General features: G+C 39.7%; 1 protein-coding gene and 1 long non-coding RNA gene across 2 annotated transcripts in view; one reads left to right on the plus strand and one right to left on the minus strand.

Moving 5' to 3' along the window:
- LOC126873313 (uncharacterized) overlaps positions 1-23,181 on the minus strand; it is a 245,898-nt gene that overhangs the window by 165,176 nt on the left and 57,541 nt on the right. The window lies entirely within an intron of this gene.
- The window catches only part of LOC126873299 (uncharacterized), a 163,477-nt gene that overhangs the window by 100,663 nt on the left and 39,633 nt on the right, over positions 1-23,181 (plus strand). Inside the window, exon 4 of the mRNA XM_050634021.1 lies at positions 5,279-5,371. Within this exon, the coding sequence (XP_050489978.1) occupies positions 5,279-5,371 (93 nt within the window). The remainder of the gene's footprint in view (positions 1-5,278; positions 5,372-23,181) is intronic.

A 23,181-nucleotide genomic window follows, 5' to 3' on the forward strand; every position in this document is an offset into this window, starting at 1 on the left:
GCGTCGCCCCGGCAGAATAGCGAGCGGAAGGCACTAATTGACTGGCTCCGTCGCCTCCGGTTTTTGAAACGAATTAGTTGACGACGAATCCGATTCAGTCGCATCCTTTCAGACCCTTTCTCGTCCTGTTTACCCCTCCAACACCACCATCCCCTGTTCCGTCCTTATGGCAACGACGAAGCTTGCGTTTTTCAGACCCACATCTCGTTACGGTGTTCGCGGACACAGACGAATGGGGGTGGTAGCGATGGGCTGGGAACAGGGTGGAAACAGGGTGGAAACGATGAGAATGGGTAGAGAGTTTTTGTTAAGCCATCGAGAGTTTGAGTTAATTCGCTTGGCGCCGAGACGAACGCATTACACGCTACGGGACTATGCTTAATTAGCCTGCCATCGAGCGCGTGATTTAATGCCGCGTCCCTATCAGGAAACGTTTCGATTGCGCGCCGTGTTCTTTGAACCATTGAAGGCCTGTTTCTCTAATTACCGGCGCCGACACCGCTGCGAAATAAATTCTTTGTGCTACGCGGTAAAGCAGCCTCAATGTTTGTTCTTCCTTCGTTTGATGGATAGAAAATCATGATAGGTCGATATATCGAATGTATGATACACCGTCGTTTAAAATTATTTTAATCAGCATTTTAATCATAAACGTACGAATAAATGGCACTGCATTGATTTTATTATTTATAATCATCACCTAGATAGCATAGAATTTTATAATACGATTAAACTGATTTTTGAAAAGCAATATATACTAATAAAACTGGCGTTTCATGATTGTCAAACTTGACAGAAAGTTTATGAATGTGTTATTCCAGGCTTTGAACTCGGTCGCGTAAATTTATGCTAATTTTTAGATTCTGTATAAATTTGGATACGTATTAACATTAATGACAGTAAATATCTCATTATTAATATTAATATTTACATTATTAATATTAATACTATTGATAATATTATTCCATATGACTGAGTTCAATTACGCGTGAAATATATAGCGACCACTTCATTATAACAGCGAAGGAAAAATTAAATCGGGTCTCGATTTAAGGAAACAATTTGCACGATGTTTCAATGTAAGTGGTCTGATCGATCCTCTCAAGAGGAAAGAGCGAAGTTTAATGCAGAAATATCGTATTTGCGTTCGCTGAAATGAATTTCGAAGGCTGATCAATCAACTTTATTCTCCCAAAAGTTTGTCTCGAGGCTCAATCTTCAATTACCCGCCGATTTCTGAACGAAGGGGTGAAATTATGATATTCCGAACGAATCAGATTTTACATCCATCGATAATATAATTTTCACCAACCCCTTATCCCTTATCAATCTCGTCAATTTCATCTTCTGTCCACTCACCAGCTCCAGTTCCACAAAAATATCATCGTTCTAACGATATTTGTCGAATAAAAAAGTGCTATATGACAAGCAAATTGTTCAACTCACGACGCCTATGCTATCTGAAAATCCTTTATCAATCTCATCAATTTCTTCTCCGAAATACCTTCCTACTTTCGATCTTCAGTTTGGTAGAAAAAGAATTCTAATGATTTCCTAATGAAAAATCATATAACAAGCAATTTTCCAAATCACGAAACCTATTCTATTTGGAACAGATTGATAAAGCGCTCAATTATCACGGAATCTGATTATCGCGGTAGCCAGACTCGTTTTCACGGTGGAAAAGCGCGAGAAGGGAAACCAAACTGAAAGGAAGAGGCCAGAGGGAGAAAGTATAGAAAGAAAAAAGGTCGTGGAACCCCCTAGTCTGAAGTATTCACGCGACTGCGTCGTCGTGAGGTCAGAATCCACGCTCCGTGATAAAAGACGCGTGTGGAGCTGTCGGTGGTTACCGCAGGGGTTGCTAATACTCTGGAAATCTGCACCCTCGCGTCATATTCGAAATCTCCCGGTATCGGGGGGAGACCTCTTCGAAATTCCGTGTCGACATCCGCTTGATTACATGCGTCTCTCTTCCGATTCATTTCCGAGCAGGGACCGCGTCGTCGCTTGAGAATTTCTTTCCTCGTGCCGTTCGGGATCTTCGCCTTTCCGAATGGGATTCCCAATGATTTCGCTTAAACGATCCCTCTTCACGGAGATCGATCTCTAGCCGTGCAAATTGCCGGTGAATTTCATCTGGAGAAGAACACTCATCAGACGTTCTTTTTATTTTCTTGATAATTACAGTGGCTCACGAAAATACTTTAACACTCCTAGAAACCTTCTATGAATATAAAAAGTTTCGTAGCATTGATAGTTCAGACGAGGTAGAGACAATTCTACGGAAAAAGAATCAGTCGAATTTTAAAAATTTGTTTAACATATGTAACTTACTAAGTAGTTATTAACTGGAGGGGGACAATCAGCAAGAGATTATTTTACGCGCGGAAGAAATAAAAGATGTGAGAAATGTATTGTCTGCATCAACAAATAACACAGTTGGCAATTTTATTAAAAATTTTCTAAGTAGGTGTTCAAATACTTTCGTGAGCTAATGTACGTAAATTTCTGGCCTCCATCTTCGAGAACGAAATCAACCCCTCGAGATACAAATTTTTCTTTCAAATGGTTACAGTGGAACGAATGATGAAAGATTGAGAAATAGCTCTTCGAAATAAGTTTCCTGGAATAATTGGTGGCAAACAGAAAAGAAGCAAACAGGGTAATCTCGATCTTCCAAAGTACGGATTTTAATCTGCTTCTGATTTCAAAGGAGAACGGTTTGAAATAAAATTACCTGGCGTACAAAGTGCTCGGTAGGAAGTTGGGTAAAAATATTCAATAATTAATTTCATACCGCTGAATTCTTATTCCAATTGCAACGAGAGATGTTAGCGTGGCAGAGAAACCTTGGAGTTATATACTCGATGTCGAGTGGGGCCTTTGCTTGTGAACCGCTGTGTAATTACGGAGAACGACCGAGAATAACAATTAACACCGTAACGAGTGAGGGTAGCCTCCCCCCGTCAAGCAAAGCTATTCGGACAAGGACCAGGAAACAGAATGGAACTCCAGTTTCTGATGGAGGTTATAAGCTCCAAGGTCGTTTGAATTTCCATACGGTACACAGGCTGGGCTGCGAGTTCCGAAAGGAAATTAATTAGTTTCACCTATTTCTACTAGCGCGAGAGGTGCTTCTATAAAATATTTCCATAATTTTCTGATAAAGTAGGTCGATGATATACGAGAGATAGCGAAATAAAATGTTTCGTTTCTAAAATAAAATAAAACTGAGATTACCGTGTAGTTTAAATTACAAAATAAATTTACAAAAATGATATTGTAAAAATGTCTATCTTGCATTCATCTAAAATAACACTTTCGAGTCTTAAGATAAAAAATGTCTATCTTGCATTCATCTAAAATAACACTTTCGAGTCTTAAGATAGAAGAGTAAACCGATAAAAGCGAAAACGGTCCAAGATTTTTGGACAACTTTAACAAGTTTAAATCGGATTCGCGGCGCGTTCGCAATTATTACGATTCCTGGAGCAAAGCGGAAAGGATTAAAGTGGAGGGTGCGACTTAAGACTGGAGCTTTCTCGGTTGCTTAACGCATTGGTATTCGGCTGCAGTGCCCGTCTAATACCTCGCTTTTGTCTCAACAGGGGTGAATGGAGAGGGCAAGCCATTTTCCTCAAGGAGGACGTAACGTGAGGCCGGATCAGTCTTTTCTCCTTCTTTCTTCTTTTTTTCTACTCTCCATTTTAGCGGAAAGTCCTGCACCAAAGAGTTTCACTAGTACGGAAAGATAAAACGAGATGTAGGATGATTGCCCATTGCATCGCATTCCGAAATCTGGGCCAAACGGATTTAAGTGAAAGTTACAAAGATCTTATCCACAATTTTTATAGTAGAAATCTTTCCGAAAGCAATTTGTTAATGCCAGTAAGAGAGACATTTTTTCTGAGGATTTAGAAAATCTTCTCGTCTTGAAGACTTTACACGCTATCGATAGAAAATTTAGGATAGTAGTACGACAAAGAAGGCGAAGGTATAACTCTAAATACTTGTTATTTCCTATGTTTCGTAACGAAACAATTCAACAATTTCCCAAAAGAGTATAAAGAGTATATCGTTCTCGATCGATAAGATTTGAAAGAGCTTACGTTTGATAGGGTACATGCACCCTGACCCATTTTCCTGTTGAAGCAAAGCGTTGAGAACATTTTATTCCAGCTCTTCGGACGTTCATGTCATTACAATTAAATCCGGAGTGTCCACTTTTGTGTCGCAGAGACACAACCTGATCTTGAGAGAACAAAAGGAGACGATCCCCTCTACAGTAGCCATAAAACAACCATAACACTGTTATACACCGCGTTCCTATCCTTGCTGCCTCTTGTTCAAGCTTTTCTTCCCTCTTTCTTGTCCTTTTTTCCGCGCCGCGGCAGTCAGTTACGAACCAAACAACCCTCGTATTTATGAGGGATCCTCCAACGGAGAAAGCAGGGTACACACCGGCCAATTTCCACCGATCTACTCTCCAACTACTCATACCAGTCCTGCCGTGCTGTGTTCTTCGCAGCACAGCCCAAATTTTTCTGCTCCATAGGTTTTAACGAGGAGTTTTCGTGGGAAATGATCGTACTTTATTGATAACCCGAGTATCTCTAACAGGGTTTTTATTCGCCCACCCTTTTGACCGGCTCCTCTACGAGCTGGACTTCCGTTCGGCCTTTTTGTTACTGGCTTGAAAGGATACTGGCATATATCACGGAGGGGAACGTTAACGAAGTTTTTACGATCTCTTAATATTGTAACCTCAGTCGATGCATTATTTTTTGCTTGAATGGAAAGCGGTAATAACACTCGTAGGATTATCAAACAATGCTTCACAGGTATAATTATTATGAAGTTTAATAATTAAAGGAAGCAAACGTGTTATCGATCGACTAGTGCAAATAAAACGTAGAAGGTTAAACAGTGATCTATTTTAATTTCATATATGTAGTTGTCTAGAGAACATTGATATTAATGCACGCGCAAAGAGAAAGAAATTAAAATATAATCGAAAGTCGACGGAAGAAAAAACATGTGGCGATTGTTAAATAATTCACAGGAGAAATTAAAACGCTGCCTTCCCGAGCGAATCGATAAAACTTCCATACGATTAAGACTCGATATATCTCGCCACGCGGACCCTTTTAATTAAAGAGAAAGTACCGAGCCGTTGAGTTATCGCGGTGAGGGGAAACAAAGAAAAGATAGGAAATCGCGATACACCTGCTGTTCAGCCGGCTATATTTACCCTGTGTGTTTCGTTATTTTCCAGGAGCCGCAGCCGCATCCCGTGTCTACGTGGACGCATTGTCTCGATTAGCACGCCAAGCGCAACTGGGTACATGGGGCGGTTCCAAGGATGTCGGTAAGTTTCGCAATCTTCTTATTATCGTCGTGCCGAAACTTGTTCTCGCCGGTTTCTCGCCAGTTTCTCGTCGGCAACGTGTCCCAATGGAGATAGGAAAACGTGAGATTCGCAAAAAACGACAATCACGCATATAAGGCGCGTGTGTGTGTGTGTGTGTGCACGCGTGTCCACGAAACACACGGAGGTTCGTCGTTCACCGTAATTACGGCGAATTAATTAAAATTTGTCACGTAATTATCGACGAATGAACGGGAGCTCTGGTCGATCCTTAAACAACAGCTGCGTCGACGAAGGTTAATTAATTAGTGTTCCACGCATCATTAGACGGGCAAATAAATCGTTGTATCGCGGCGCAGCTGTTGGCGGAAAATTTGTTTGTCTCGATCGTTACGTTTTGTTCCAACGCTTTGCCAGATACGTTAAATTTAAAACCGGAGTTTTATTTGTCCCAGCGATCCAATCCTCACACCATCGACTTTGTCTTCGTTTCGATGCGCCTCTTAATTACCAGATTGCCCGCGTTCCATGATAATTATTTCAATTACGCCGACGCAGCCAGGGATATTTATAGCAAACTAATAGAGGGTCGGTCGCAATTAAAATCGGCCGTTCGCCGATTGATATACATCCGCCGCGTTTTTAATTGTTTTTCAGTGATTTTAATGGCCAGCAAACACTCCCGCCTGACTCGCGCGCACGATTCCCAGTTAATAAGAATTTTAATTCGAATCGATTTGTTTCGTTCGTTGTCGTTACGAACTTCTCCACTCGAGTGTTAATTATTAAGGGCAAACCAAAAAGTCGCTCCCTACGGGACATACATACATATTGCGGAATGCACGTGGACGCACAAAGGCATTGAGTCCTTGCGGTACAGAAACGCGAAATGTATTCCCTGACAACGTATTAATACTTCCAATGCGATAATTCTGCCGCGATTGATGGGCTAATCCACACTATGTAGCCGCGTTAAAATTAACGTGTAGTAATACAACAAGGAATATGTTGTAACATAGTTGCAAAGTAATCGCATAATAATAGAATAATTATTCACGCGGATGTTCCGATATCGTTACACGGATCAGGCTAATAATTTTACAAACACCTGTATTAAAATTCACGAGCAATAATATCCGTGAAACTATCGCTAATCCTCCAAAAGCGCTTCGAGGGAGGCATCAAATTTCCTGCAACTGTCAATACTGTGCGTCGAATTTCCCTCCAAAATATGTATAATTTTACGATAACCAAATATTATACACTGACCATCTGTTTAAACGTGCTTTCTGGTAACTACGCTCTACCACTGTCAGATGCAGAATGTTGTAACATAATACGTAATTCGTGTTTAAAATTAATAAATTTTCACTCCAAAAGTTTGTAATTAAATCTAAAGATTGAAACTACACATCATTGCAGATAAAATGGTGCTTTGTTAAATTATAATCAGAATGTTTTGTTACAGGTGTCGCTTGATATTACAAGCCAAAAGGTTGATTTAGTAAATTTATAGGCACGTAGATGACGAGACTTCCTTGTTCCTATGTTTCTAACATAAATTAACACTGGCGACGAGTTGGTCTATTTCAAAGGGCGACCTTTTCGCGGAATGAGCGCGACTCGCGCTTTTTCTCGTTCGCTTTCAACAAAGTTTGGCCTGTCGCGTCGGCGCGAGATACGCCGGACCAGCACTCCCGTGGTTTCCAAAGCCAATAAAGTTTCACCCGTTTAACCGTCTGTCTCACCCTGTCTGTCTTATAGACAGGGAGGCGAAGGGAGAACGGTGGAAGAGGGTGGAAAAAAGTTGCTAACAGGATCATTGCAGCGTGATAAGTGTACGTATTAAGGGCTGGGTCGATAACCTTCGTGGCCGGACTGGTGAGATTCGAAATAAGAAACGAACGCGCGAGACCGAGGCAACAGCCTTAAGAAGCTGTCCAAGTGCGACCCAAGTTTTATTTGTTTTTCAACCGGAAAGAGAAATCCCATTCGATTCGAAACGAATTGCCCGTTTGGTGTCCGCTTGATATTTTCCGCGCACCGATCGCGTTTTCGCCTTTGGAATCTTTAGTAAGAGATACTTCTGCGGATGCAGTATAATTTTTTCCTTGGAATACGTTGATGGAAATTTGAAATTTACATTTCTATTATTAACGTTACTTTAGAAAACAACCATCTGTAATATAAATGTAATTTAAAGATTGGTTACGGATCTTAGAAGCTTGTATCATATTTCTATCAGACTAATTAACGATACGAGTATAAGTGTATCGTGTAATAATTATAGAGCGCGTATCAATTAACTATCGATACTAACTAACTTCTAACGAGGCAAACTTTAGCATCAGGATGATAGACCTCGTGTTCGAGTAATATTGCTTATATCCCCCCGAGTCTTAAACGACATCACTAGAGAATCATCAAATATTCATATCGACATCGAAGAAAAACCAATTTTAAACATTTGCATTTTCTACTAACAAGGCTGCATCCGCAGATGTATTATTTTTATTCATATTTTTGAATAAAATAAGGAATAATATATTTCTTATATTCGTGTTTACTAGAAATGTTCTCTGTATTATATGGTCATTTATATCCAAATATAATGCGGCAATTAAACTAATAAGGATTTCACGGACGCAATACTGTTTTGAAAGATAATACAAAACGAACACGCCTACATTGTATCATCCTAGTGGATACTGGCTAAAGTTAACTGCAATCAGTGGTTGGCTAGAATATCCGAGCCTTGGATAACCCCTGTTAACTGCATACGCGACGCCCTCGGGCACCTTCCAATTTAAACTCTGCCTTGTATGTGCTACCACGAAATAGGGTTACCGTATTATTATTTGTCGTTCCAAGTGCTCACGAATAAGACTAAAACAGATGAATTGTCGTTCTATCAGGTTTCATTCCAATTTTACACGACGAAAATACTCTTCTTCTAATTCAATGTAGTTTAATTTAAATTCTACTCGTATCTTTCCTTTTTTCCATTATTTCTTCCCAATAGCATTTTCGGATCGTAACTTTAATCTTCGATAACTAATTCTAAGAACAATCTACACGATTCGATTAAACTACGTAATGAAGATGAAATATTCGAAAGTAAAGGATAAGGAGTCGTGGGAAATTCCTGGAAAATTGACCGTTATCAGAGAAGTGTCGCGCTCGGAAGACACTTGGAGTTTCTTACAACAATCGATGGGTAGCGGACTGGAATATCTTATTACCTCCATTTGGCTGTCTGGCAGTTTTCCAGTGTTACGCCAATTTGCACTCGTTAAAGAGATGCCTTTGAAACTTTCCGCACAGGCAATGTTGACTAAACGTTCTCTCCTTTGCAGAACTCAATTTTCATTCGACGCGCCTAACTTTATGACAGGATACTGCATGCTTTATTCCCGGCCTAGCGTTTCTTATTAAATTCTGCTGTGACGAATGATATAGCATTCGTCTTGCTTCACCGACGTTCCCACTTCATTTCGACGCAAAATAAGAAACGCGTCTACATTTACTAATAAATCATTGTCCAGTGTATCAACCTGTGTTTAATTTGTGTCTCGATTCTTCGATTGTTATACGGAAATTTTTTGATGGTCTAATCGGCCTGTTTCTTATTCGAAATAAAAAATGTGTTGGAATACCAACGACCCGCGGATGCACTTGTTTCGATCGAAAACAAAGTTTCGAATCGTCGTAACATAGTTCACCAGAAGCGGATTGAGAAACAATAACATATCTTATTGTCTCTGTAAGCATTTTTCGATATTCAATTTCAGAAACGTTCGCGTGGTCGCCATCCCTAAGTTGTTAGAATAGCCGCCGACAAATTTTTGTCAGAATTTGTATCTATTACTAGTGGGACATACAAATTCTAGAAATCAATTCCGATAGAACGTACACGAACCTTTCTCTGAATTTTCCATACCGATGGGAAAATATTTCTTTTCCAGTATTTTTTGCATCCGTTAGTTATTAAAACCGTGTACAATATTTTTTCGAATTTTCTGTACCAACGCAAAAATAGTTCTTTTCCAATATTTTTTTTGCATCCACTAGTTCGACTTCCAAACTACATTATACTAAAAATTTGCTTGGGATATCGTGAAAATAATCGAGAAGCGAAAGTGTGAAACAACAGATAAAGTACGATTCTCGAAGCGATAGAAAAGATTTGGATGCGCGTGTTTCAATCTCAACCGCAGTAACCTAAAGGAATTGCAAAAATTCTATCGAGTTTTAAACAGCGAGGAGGAAATCGCTCGAAATAATAGATAGTTTATCGACTGGCTTGGAAAATTGATTAGTCGAACGTTGGGAGTTGGCTTTCGCTGTTATTGCGAAACATTCTCAAAGAGATCGTTTCAGGTTGCATCGACAGTTTACCCGTCGAGAAACATTTCCTGAATAGGGCAGGGATTTCCTTTGCCGCTGCGACGAACCTTTCCAACTTGCTCACCGAGGAATCCGGCGACTCAAGTTTAAATCGACGGACTTTTGTCAACTGCGAAACGACACACGCCGGTAGAGAGACAAACTCGTTCAATTTAGACATGCGATTCTCTCGTTTCCAGCATCGTCCAAACTAAATTAAACTTTTAATTATTCGAACAGAATCGAGAAAAGAACAAGCTGTTACTCTTTCCATTTTCATTACGCGACACGTAAATTCTCGTTGCTTTCGTTTTCTTTTCTTCAAATTGTTCCTCGTGAATGGAACGGGAGTGTGTATGAATAGAACATCGATGCGATGTCAAGGTACTTACGATCAGTAAGCGGATCTTAGGTTAGACGCATTTACTAGTGCAAAAGGAATTGGATATTGAAAGCTTATATTGACTTGTTGGGAAGTTCGTAGAGTTTCTGGAAATCGATAATTAAATGTTGCTATGTATCTGATGAAACCGAAGGAGAATTATTTACTATGAACTCGCGAGATAAGGTGAAACGCTGAATTTGGATAAATATCGTTTTCAGTTGAATATCAAATCATAAAGAGATGTTCGAGGTTTGCTCGAAGTGTTTCTCTCCAAATAAATCTTTTAAAGAAACATTTTGTCCATTTTGCAAACAAGTAGAATTTCAAAAGTATTCGCATTGCGTTTACACGATTTTACGCTGTCATTGCACTGGCGGTTGAATTATAATATTTTCGAAAACCTTTCGCACCGGAGGCCGCAATTTCCATAAGTAAATCGACGAATCCAAATACCACGGAATTCAGGTGCCGTTTCTTGACTTCGTTCGCCAAGAGCCTCGCAATAAAACGTTAAATACGGAGCGGAAGCTAGAACCGAGGTTTTCGACAATTCAAGTTGGTATAATAGGTAGAATTCGATTTCGAGAGACTTGGAACTCGAGCATCCGAGCCTCCACTGTGGCTTGTAGTTAGTATCGATCACTTGAATCGGTAATTTAGCTGACAATGCTCGTTCAGAAGGAAGTTCCTGAACTAGGCATATTTTGATCACGAAAATATCCTTATCTTTACTTACACTGCAGCTCATACATTTGCGTGACGATGCAAGATGATATCTAATGTAATTTGTCACTTCCTCCATTTAAAGTATCCAACAATTTTCTAATATCTGTAAATCGTGAAATACCCTTTTCTATCGACACCGATGATATAGATAGAATTGAATGATAATACGTACAATTTTGTCCGTTTTCACTGTGAAATACGCTTATCGAGAGCGTTTCATACGGCAAAAGCAATTGGAAGTGGCAATGACATTCACGTGTCAATTGATGCAGAAAACGCCGACCTGATGGAAACAATTTTGTTGACGGATTAATGTTTTCCCTTAGTTGGTCATTCGATTTAATCAGCACGTCACTATCGAACGATCTTCATCAGCGTGATTTCTTGATACGGGCTGCAGTCAGCATCCATCGTTTGATCTGATAATCCTTTCTAATTCTAACCCGGAGTCAGCGCTTGAATTTCCTGGCAGCGGTCTCTTTAGAGGTTTCACTCAACCTCTATGGGTGGCCCGCAACCTCTGTGCGTCAAGGAAATTGGAAAGTCGTGTTCGACAGATTGATCGAAGAGTCGTCGATCGATAGCTTACCCCATGTTTGAATACCCCACTGTTGACCTCGATTATCGCGGTCGCCTCGTCGACGCGGTTTTATTCCTTTAAAGATTAGTTACCACGGTTAAGTGATATTTAAAGTAAAGCGAAAGTAGATCGAACGACTTTGAATTTAAATGAAAAAATTAGTAAGTTTGAATACTTAAAAATTTGGAGACTAAGATATATAAAAGGTGGAGAGTTGGAAAATGAAAAATTTATTTAACTCTATTCGCGTTCTAAACTGTGTTAAAAGCAAAGATTGTCGTGGAACGATTTGGATTTTAATTTATATTCTCATCGTACTCGAGGCAAACGTAGTTATATTGGAGGAAATTGTCGACCGCGTTTATTTACGATATAACATTAAGATTTACACAAATGCACCTCCAATTTCCGAATTTACATTCGCGTATTTATGTTATAAATTATGCATCTGCGTTTATTTGGGATATTCCTGTTTGTTCATTTGCTTGCAAAATACACTGTTTGTTGCATTTGTCCCAATTTTACTTAATTATAGTCAGTCTGCCACGAATTATTTGTTGCGTAAATATTTATTATACCGCTCATTATTTGCATACAACGTGCTACACTGTTCGGCCGAGGTTGCGATGCTTTATTCTCAACCGTAATTTTATCGCAATGAAACCGTATTCATCAATTAATTCTTTGTGATAAATCATTTCGTGAAATAAACATATAAATATCCATATTATCCGTTATTATTATTAGTATCGTTATATTCTCATTATTATCGACTTTTAATTATTACCGAAATAATGATAGAAACAAACTCGGTTTATCTTATTTGCACCAACTTTCTTTCATAGATTTTGCTAACTCCATCATCCATTTGTTATCAAAGCACAAACTCGCTTCCAGAGCTATCGCCGTTTTCTTAGACACGGCGAGACCTCTTTGTCAAACAGGTCAGGATTTTTCTATAATTCTCGCGAACATCGAACATACGTCGGCGCAATAAATCCAGGCGGAAACGTCTTACACGCGATTACCATAACATAACACATTTGCGAACGCGTATAGCAAGCAGAATCGGCGATAGTGAAGAAAATTCGTTTTCCCTTCCCTTACGGCTCGGCGCGAGGCGTGAAGCGAAAATTCGATGCTCACGATGTTAGTGCAGGGTGGTGCCGAAATGAAAGCGTGATAGCGAAATTGGCAATATCGCGACTTTTCCCTCCCATTTCTCTCTCTTCCTTAAAATCGATCGCGTTTCCCGCCCCTTTATCAACGGTAGCGAATTTCCTTTTCGTTGAAATACGTCCGCCATCCTAGCACGCCATAACGAGATTCTTCGGATTGTATCAAAGATTTGATATTAATTCGTAGCACTGTGGAAATTCACTGTCATCGGATGGCGGTTGTTATTTAATCGTATTTCTTCAAGGTGAAACTTCGGTATTTGAGACGTTATAATTTCATACCATTTGCGAATGTTTCATTGCATAATTCAGACCGTTACGAAAAAGATCGTCGAAATACACAACTGATACGTTATATTTAGAATATTTTGAATATCATGTCACTTTTTAATAAATGACGAATGTTATTTCGAGCAAGACAGAGTTCTTATTCATTTTGAACAACGACATTCTTTTATGGATTTATCGATAATGTTTATTCGCAACAAACAGAATGCTCATGCGGCGAACGTTCGACGGTCATTTGAAAGTTCGCGTTGGTCTCGTTTGCTTGCTTTTCTCTACAATTAGTGGAAACGCGGATTGCTGCGTAACAAGGGGACAAACAATCGAAGCACGCTGAGTAATTTCATTAATAGCAAATTATTGTAAATTCGTCCACTGCGATACGCTTAACGAGCTTCTGGAATTTCGCTAAAATCTACCATCCGTTGCAACATACATGTTGAAGATATCACCAATGATATTAAAACTGAATGCTAATTAATATCGAATAATATTTCAGCAATTGAAAATATGCCATAATATTTGATAGAACCAATTTCAAATCTTAAATATTTACTTAGACAAGTTGCCAGAAAATGATCGTCAAAATGAAAAACAACTATCACAATTTAAAACTTTCACCGTTTCCTTTTTGAAATATAACACAATGATTTATAATTTATACGTTATATTTATATATTATATAACACAGTGAACCTTCTAATATATTTCACGATACTAATTACACACTGAGAAATTAATTCTTATTTGGGACAACTATTTAAATGACTGTCAGTGTATAAAAAGGTAGCGGAGATAATACTATTAAATCAGCTTTAAAACAAATTCGCTACGAATGCAGACAACCTTAATCATATTGGAAGGAATCAGCAAACATTGTGTATCGATACCCTGACAGAATCAACAGCATACACGGATGGTCTTAATAGGGTAAATTGAAGCATAGCCGCGACAATCCGATCGAACCCCTTTCTGTACGGAGAAATAGGATTTGAGACGTGCATTTGAGATTGCTACAATACAGGTTTGCACGGTCTGGCGTTACGTAGACAAATAATTGATGTCGACTTCCTACTTCGTTAATAAGCTTACCACCCAGTCGAACGTCTCTCTCCTTTATGAAGCATTGAACCGAACCAAATCGTGTTAAAACTATATTAAATAAGCACTCTAGTCTAGTAATTCGCTCGTTATATTTTCTAAGTGTTAATGAATTATTCAAATATCGTGGTACAACCACGTAGCACAAATGAATATAGCAAGATCATAAAAGAACATTTTTAACAGCGACACTGATGGCTATAGCTGCACCTAGAATTACTTGGAATCGCCTAGGAACAGCCAAAGTCAATAAAAGGCAATAAAAAATAACTGAGAAAATTTGTACAAGTTAAACCACTCCAATGAAAATCCGGCGTCCCTCCACGTGCCAAAAACTTCCATCAACCGTTTCGGATAGCGGAAGAAATTCGTGACAGGAGATACGTGCCCGGCAAACAAGAAAACCCGGGACACGTTTGCAGGACGAACGACTGAGAATTATTCGTAGAGAGTCGCAGCGAGGTGAGGAAGGTTGCGGCGTAATCGGTGCTCGTTTAAAGCACCGGCCGATAATTTGGCCCCCGTAATTTTATGCAATTATGCGTATTACCACGGGTACGCAGGTTTGTACGTTTGTACGCGGGCAGACGCGGAAAGGGTCGAAGCGCAGCTGGAATTCAGGGGGCGGATTTCGGTGTCCACGTGTCCTCGCGACCCTCTGCGGCTCACAATCCACACCCACGCTCACAACTACCCCCGTGTCCCGTGCCCCGCGCCCCTGACGGCCAACAACTTCGCCCTCGACGCTGGAAATGCCGCGTCGCCTCGTTTCACGGTAAAGTGACCGCGCGTTAACTCCCATTCGTTACGCGTTTACATTATTATTAAAGCGCATTTACACGGCCGTTGGCGCGAGCGCCTCGTGGAATTTTAATATCCCGACAAGCGCGGGAACCGACGGGTTTCCTATCCTCCTGTTATCTTCGACCCTGCACCCCAAAAGGGAGATTAAAAGTCGCCGAGAGCGAAATTTCCGTTTTGGGCCTGTGTCTGCAGTTTCGCCCTCCCCTTCGCTACTTCGCGAATTTGTTTGTTCTCTTCTTCCGATCGAGGAACATCGATGACATCTGCCGAGACCACCTCCTACTGGATATCTTTTCGGCGAGCAAGATTTCTGTCCGACCAAGTCCGGAGGAAGTTTTTGCGGGAAATTTATTACGAAGTAGTCGCGTAGAATTCTTCGAACTGACTCGAACTTCGAAATTTGTATTTGTATTCGAGTCGATATTTGTCACTCGCTTCGATGTGTTCCTTACGATGTAGCCATACAGATTTTTACAAATTCGTCGGTAACAGGCTACGTACAAAGAGTTGGCGTGTTACAAATTTTATCAAATGACAGACAGAACAAAGTTTCAGCTTCTGTTTATCGCCGTGTATTTTCTAATCACGTAAACTGTTCCGATTTATCAAATCGTACTTTGAATTTAGGAAATGTACGCACGTCGATTAGAAAATACCAAGATTAACCGAAAACGTTTTCAGTTTCGTATCGGATGGGCGGTGTATCGTTTATTCTCCTGTTTCGTTCGTTTATTTCGCCGTTGAGCTCTGTTTACGAGAACGTGGAATTTCATTTGTTAGTTGGGCGCATTCTATGAAGTCCTTCGTTCGCACGTACAAACGCCGAATTCTATTTGAACAGTTAAGCACGTAAATATACTACCAACTCGGAAATATCGAGATATTTGCATGTCTTCGACACGATGTAATTTAGCGACGTAATGTAATTGCGGAATTGCGTCGTATGAAAGAATCCGTACTAACTTTACCGTTATCTCAGTCGTGAGTGAATTTTCGATTTTTGTAAATTATTCTTCGTTCAATTTTTAACTATGAATCACACTCGAATAGCTGTACTTTCTACGATTGTTTCACTTTACTAGATTCAAGAAAAAATACGAGAAACAGCAAATAATCTTTCCAGCTCATATCCAATTTTTATAACTTCCGTAGCCCGTTGGTGATTAAACTAAATATACATATAGATGAAAGTCTTTAAATATTGAAAACACTCGAGTGAACTTTTGCGAGAGAACTTCCGTCGACAAACTTAATAATAATTTCAATTGGCGCGAAGAAAGCGAAGGGTCGCCGCAAAATCCACATTAGTCTGTCAACGCGTACAAATCGCACGAAACCAGAGCCGGCTTTTCATTTGGTGGAAATCATTATCCGCGATCAATGGATCGCTGCGCACGTTCGCCGCGACCACGTACACCGTGCATTGCATCCTTTATCGCGAGTCTGATCGATCGAGCGGCAGCACTGAACTAATGCCCAGCATTTAAAATCAAAGCTGAACGCAGACCGACCACGTGGCCGAACGGAATAAAGTTCCCCGCCGATTCGATGGAGGACATCGGTTGTATTCTCAGTGATATTGCTTAGCTTTCACGCAGAGCTGAATAGTCACGCCGCAATTAACTCGTATTCACCACTTTGATGTTGCAACCCCCGCATTATACGCGCCGTCTCAATTGTAGCGGTGATCTGAGCCGATGAAAGGATCGCTGACTGTAGCGTAGGCTGCAGACACGGCAATGTTTATCGAACGCGGCAGGATACCTGCACTTCGGCTGAATATTGGCTTCCAGGCAGCGAAATCGATGTGCAGTTGCACGTTGCACCGGATCCGCCGTTGTTAGTCCGCCAATTCCGTTCTTCCCATTTCATAGTCAATACGAGTGCCGCATAGATGATGCGTTGTTTACCAATAGGAATTTCCCAAAATCGATTTTCCTTTTTCTCCTATTTATCCGACGTGTATTCTGCCGCGTGAGCAAACCTTACAAACTTTAATATTAAAGGATGTCTTTAAACGTTGTTCCAGTATCGGTGTTACTTTCAAATACCTGTTCTCGATTTTTCTGTACAAACAACGGGATAAACAATTAAATTTCCATTTATAAACAGCCAACTAAATTGCACTCAAATATGCAGCCGCATGAGTTATTCTTAAACGTTTCTCCTATTATCACACGCGATCGAACGATTTTTATAAACCGCGTAGAATACTTTGCTATGCTCTTGTATAAAGGAGAATCGATGGCTCTTCTTTCGCGTAATATTATAAAGCAGACACTGATCGTCACAAGGTGCTTTTGCTTAGAACGTTGATAACGAGAGACGATTCTAACAATTCCATTGCTGTCTGTCGAAGCGTGTGAAATTACTGTCGAGTCGAGTAGCCCGGCGCGGCAACCTGAAGTACGAGTGCACTCTATGTACGAATGTATTCATGCATCGGTTACATTAAAAAACATACAACAGTAGAATAAGTTTTATGATCGTTGACGATTTTATCATTTTGGAATTTTTCTTTCCATTTCTCAGATTCAAATCCCTCTCGTAGTTATATGAAGCAAGTTGAACCTGATACAAGAAAAGTATCAGAGAATTATTAGCTTGCTTGTCCGGATCGGATTTTAAATATCATTATTTGTATTTTTCTTAAACGAACAAATATTACAGAGTGCAATACGAGCAAAAATTGAAGAAACATACTTGCCTGCTGGAAAATTAATCTCCGCTGCATTTATTTGCATCGCTTCACGAAGCCGGTTCATAAACTTCATAATAATAACAGCATTTCAAAGGAATCGACTCCGAAGCCTCTTATGAGGAAAATGATTTAAAGTCCTTTAAAGGCGGACTTTTTATAGAGTTTATGATCTTTAATATAAATGATCGTGAATATGGTTCGTGAAATGACTACTTAATACGGTTAAGCATCAAACATTCAAACAGCAAAACGGTTTACTAATCTAAGCCTACTAATATGCCTCAGCTATGTATTTGTAGGAATATTATTGTACCGTAATCCGTCATAGCTGCAAATTTAATATGTACGGCGTTACGATATTGGCAGTAATAGCCAACGCAATCTATCTGCATGTAGGAATATTATATCAACCTTGGTCGTTATACTTGATAACCGATAATTGATATTTCACATGATAATCCAGCTTTAGTTTTCGAGGTATTTCATTACCGAGAGCGTTGAATTTCCGTAAAATGTCTGAACCTGCCCCTGTGGTCAGTGAAAATATTTTTGAGCGTTGAATCAATTTCTATAAAGTTTCTACCACTGCCCGTCTCCCAAACTTTTCCCTTTTCGCAGCGAGAAATGGAAATTTAAATTGAACCTTGTGTTCGTTCATGAAAAAAATCCTGAAAGCGGTTGATTTCATATAACAAAGCTAGACAATTTTTCGTTCCAAAATTGAGATCTTAACCATCTTGAAATCCCTGAACAGGAAGCAATTACTATGTCCTAGAACGACCACTTGGAATAGTTTAGTGTTTTGGCTGAGGGCTTAAGTAGTATAGACCTGTACGTAGCCAGCCAGCAAAGCAGCGTATACCAAACGCGTTAAACAATGGCAATCAACGCTCTTTCCAACGATTCGTGCTACGAAACTCGATAACAAGCTATATAATTCCTCCTTTTACATACGAAATTATGTAATTTAAATATCTAAAAGATTAGCGTCCTGTTAGAAAAAAATTCCAATGATTTAACGAAAGGAACGCGTTCGTTACGCGTAGAAACACATATCGCCGAGTTCTGTGTTGGTTTGGGAGAGTCTCCACGATAACGAGACCCAATTAAGCTTAAATTGACCGAAAACTCTGAATAATAGCAAACATCGAGGAGAAACAAATGCCAATTTGTAAGAAGTACAAACTTTCCAAATCAAAAGATACATCGATGGGTCCCACGTTTAGAGTGCATTAAGCCACACTACTAGAACTTTCAAAGAGAGCAGATCAAAGTTGTAAAAATCTCGAAACAACATGTGTGATATTGTATATTACACATATACTATAGTTTTATACTATTATATTAAAAACTAAACGACCTGCATGAAAATGTTTACCATCGCCAAGGATAAAGAATTTAATATGCAAAATATAATTTTTTGTTAAGATGTGCGTTCTGTAAAAGTATACGAAATTTACCCCATCGTTTTTCAAATAAAATTGCCACGTAAGCTAAGTGTATCGACGAATCATCCTTCACGAGTCACCCCATTTGTCAATCTCCTCGAGTCTGAAACTCTGTGGCAACATCTTATTCCGAACACCGTATTCATTGCTTGTACGGAGTAAACAGGGCGGCCGATGCAGAGCTTGTACAAACTAATCAAGGAATTTACAGTGGCACTGGATTGGCCAAACCGTTGACCAGCCAGGGATAAACGACGGTCCTAGTAGCCGCATTCGGCAAGACAGTAGGATTCTCTTCACACGTCAGGAACAGAGAAGCTTGGCCTCCGTGCGCGCAGTAGAGGCAGGAGGAACGTAGACAGACCGTAAAGGATATCGGTCGTGTCCTTGCGCCTGGCACGTTCCTCCAGCAGAGCAGCAGCGGATCCTTTCGTGGAATACGATGAGAATGTTATCTGGTGGTAGTGCGAGGCCCACTTAATTGCGTCTGGCCGGTATTGCACGTATAATGGGGCAAGCATGCGGGGGATGGTTGACTGCCTTGGTAGATAAGGCTGCCAGAATGGCCAGCCGTCCAGAAGGGATGAGAGTCGGTTCGTTCCTTCGTTACTTAGTTCGTTTGTTCCAAAGTTGTCCACTTTACCGCCGTTGTTGCAAATCGTCCGAGGTGATCTAGTGTTCTAGATCTAGAGCTTCCATATCTGTTTTAAATTTTACACTGCATAATAATTCGCTTCGAAGTTCTACTTTAATCCACGTTTCGTCAAAACTTATTTTCTGTCGTTACGAGAGTCGACGCAAAAATGTGCCAGGAACTGAAGATTAAGGAATCTTCTCTCTTGCAAAAATAATGTCATTGTGTGTCGAACGAAGCTTTTAAATATCCATAGTCTGCACTGCTCCCAATAATCTTCGTTTAACATGTTTTCATGAATACCAAGATTTTGTGATATTTTTTATATCGATTGGAGAAAAGAAATAACAAGACATGTTCGAATATCGGAAGAAAGAAACGCCACCGCTCCGATGTTTTACATATTGTCTGACTCGTGCTCGACAGATTACACAGCGGTTTAAAGGAATGAACAATGGGTATGGTTTAACACTCTAGTTTTCTGCGAACAACACGTTGATGGGAGGAGAGGGCGTAGGAATTGGTCAGGCGTGTGACCGGATTGTGGCCAAAGCCCCAAAACCATCTCTCTCCCGCATCCCTCGGGGTGCTGGACGCCTCCCTCACGACCGCTTTTAATCCACGTAAATGACTGGCCTATCCCACTGCCGTGAACGTTGTTTAAAGCCTCGATTTAGCGCTTCTGTGTTCATTCATGTGCATTCCATGAAAAAAGAACGTTTCTGTTCATACACCGCGACAAACATACACCCAACATTCCTCCAATTGATAGCTAAATTGATTTGACAATTTTTCCTTCGTCTGTCTTTCTTCTTACGAAACAATTGGCTAGATACGAAAACAACAAATTATGAAACGTCCAATAACGTTGTACTATAAATAATTATGTGTAAGAACCTGACTTTAATTTTATACCCATAAAGCGCGGAGTACTAGAGAAAATCGTAATTTCATGCCGATATAAAAGGAAAATTCAAAGAAACGCGATCTCGAAACACTCGACGCGCGAAACACAACTTCGCTTGACTTGACTAGGATCTTAGACATCCTTTCCACGAATCAAGAAGGCAAACAGGGTGTTGTGAACGTTGCTCGAATGTTGAGACCGAACATTAGAAGATCAGAGAGGGTAGCAAATATCTGGAGGCAAGTTCGCAGGATCTTTATTCCCGATTCTTTGGGTGGTTTCGAAAGTTAGGGTTACCTAGGGGCCACGTCGGCGTGGTTTTAACAAAAGCACTCGTTAAGGTGATTAACGAGCGAGAGAACACCGGTACAACGATACCGCCGCGGACGCTATTACGAGCTTTATTAATTGCTATCCTCGAGTAATTTGCTTGCCGTGCGTTGCGAACGAATGGAGGAACCGTGAGATGGTTTACTGCCAAGTCAGCTTGACAGATTCAGGTGTTTGTCTTCGCGGTAAGGCCGCTCCAAAATTTCAAACATCTTGTATACACATTTCTGGACACGCGTAATAAATATTTGCTTTGCAATTCCATCGCAACGTATAGATCACGGTAACATATTTCAACGATTCCGAAACCATCCCTTTTTGTTATCTTCGTGATTAAACTAGAGATATCTGTGTAAATTTATATCTTCAGAGAAACTGACACAGAAGTGAAATTTCAATAAAAGTACAAATATACAACAATGTATACAAAAGTATAACTTTTACTTGAAATAATTTTAAACGTAATATTTTATGTTTAATATTGCAGATATTTCTGCACTCATTCTTCCCTGTTTTGCGTATTTATATCTGAAACATCTGCAGAGCCTATTCATGATATATATGAATTTTGTCAGAACTTAAAATACCGTATTATCTGTTTAACATGAATTTTATTCTATAAAATACGACATTGGTGAAATATTTAATACGAAGAATTTTATGAAACGCTGCACTGAGATAATAGAATGTCGATATGAAATAATAAAAGCAGAAAATTTTCCATTTTTACTCCCGTATTTATTTATACAAAATCAATTGGATAGTAAGCTTTTATTACTTTCGGGTTTAATCTCTCGTTGAAACGTCCATGCTTCGATTTCTAAATTCGCAGTCGACAAAGGATTATTTTGTCGCAATTGATGGACGCTTCGAAAAGTTGGTGGTCCTGTATTGTAATCCCCTCAGTTCTCATTCACGTTGCAAATGCCCCTCGCAGCAGCAATCGTCGTCCCTTTGATCAAATGTCGCAAAAATTTGTTGGTGTTTGTATTTGTTATATACGCCATCGCTCGTTTACGCGAGTCCCATCGGTCGATAATAATAGGATTTTTATGACATTTGATCAAAGGGACGCTTTGAAATGCGTATCGAAACATGATTCCCGAAGAATTTTTTTCATAAAATTACGTAAATATCAAAATATTAAAGATAGAGCTTTATTCGCGTATGAAAGGTATAAAATTCCAACAGAATTATCAAGCTTTACAATTTGTATTATTCTATCTTCTACTGTAACTTAAATCTAGGTTCCATTAATTTAATCTAAATTATAAACTTGAAACGCAATTTACAAAATCTGTTTACAGCAAAAGTTATTTTCAGAAGATCATCTGCAATTTTTTTATTTTTATTTCGCTAGTGTCCGATTCAACAGGCTCCACTCATCTTCGTTATCACAAATTAGGTGTTTGTGTGCAAACCGCTACATCGCAGGAAGCATGAAACGCGGATTAGCAAGCGTTTAATGGTGAGGCTAATAGAATATGACTATGTTATAAACGACACACACGTACTAGGTACTTCGCTAAAGTGGAATTATTGAAATCGTCAGAGACGAAGATTATATTATTCGAACGTATTCCTCTAAAAATATGTGCGGTATTCGTCAAATTCGAATAGCCGAAGCTCGAGACGACCTTTTCCACCCAAAGCATTTCTCTAAAAGACAGTGTTTTAATCGCAAACCAGACAGGAAAAATTAAATCGTTTCATCCGCTTTGAAGTTCGAGATTCGATCTTCATTATTTCATAAAATTTTCCTTTTTATTTTCATTGAACGGCTGATACGACGCGATATTTGTCGTTGAATAAGAAAGAGAGAGAAAACGAACGCGCTATGCTCTGTCCCCGATACTATTGCCATGGAATGCACGTGGAATGTCATTCAGTACACAACTCGTCGCTGGGCGCGGCGGAACCGTTCAGCCAGAAGCGTAATTGATTCGGAATTATTGCACACGACATTTGTCCGCGCGCCGATACAATCGAGTTATGACGTAAAACTGTATATCGGAGTTATTCAGAGGGGAGAAAGAAGCATAACGCTCGCGAGCCGGGCAACCTGTGTATTGTTACGTTCAGTTTATTTAATTATAAAATCGAAGCAAGCACGGCTCGCTGTCTCGAAAATTGTTTTAACCTTGTTTCAGAGGCGCGTTGATTAGCATCGAAGTGGTCCCGAGAACCAATTCAGCGATACGTATTAACGTTTGTCCTTATTACCAACGAACAACTCTGTTACTTCTATACGAATGCTTCTACACGTGGTAAACGTAAATTTGTTCCTATCGGTTTTATGATCTTTACTCTGAATGGAGCATTACGACTTTCTTCGTAAAGAAGAT

This window comes from Bombus huntii, chromosome 14, assembly GCF_024542735.1.
Source record: "Bombus huntii isolate Logan2020A chromosome 14, iyBomHunt1.1, whole genome shotgun sequence".
Lineage (NCBI taxonomy): Eukaryota > Metazoa > Arthropoda > Insecta > Hymenoptera > Apidae > Bombus > Bombus huntii.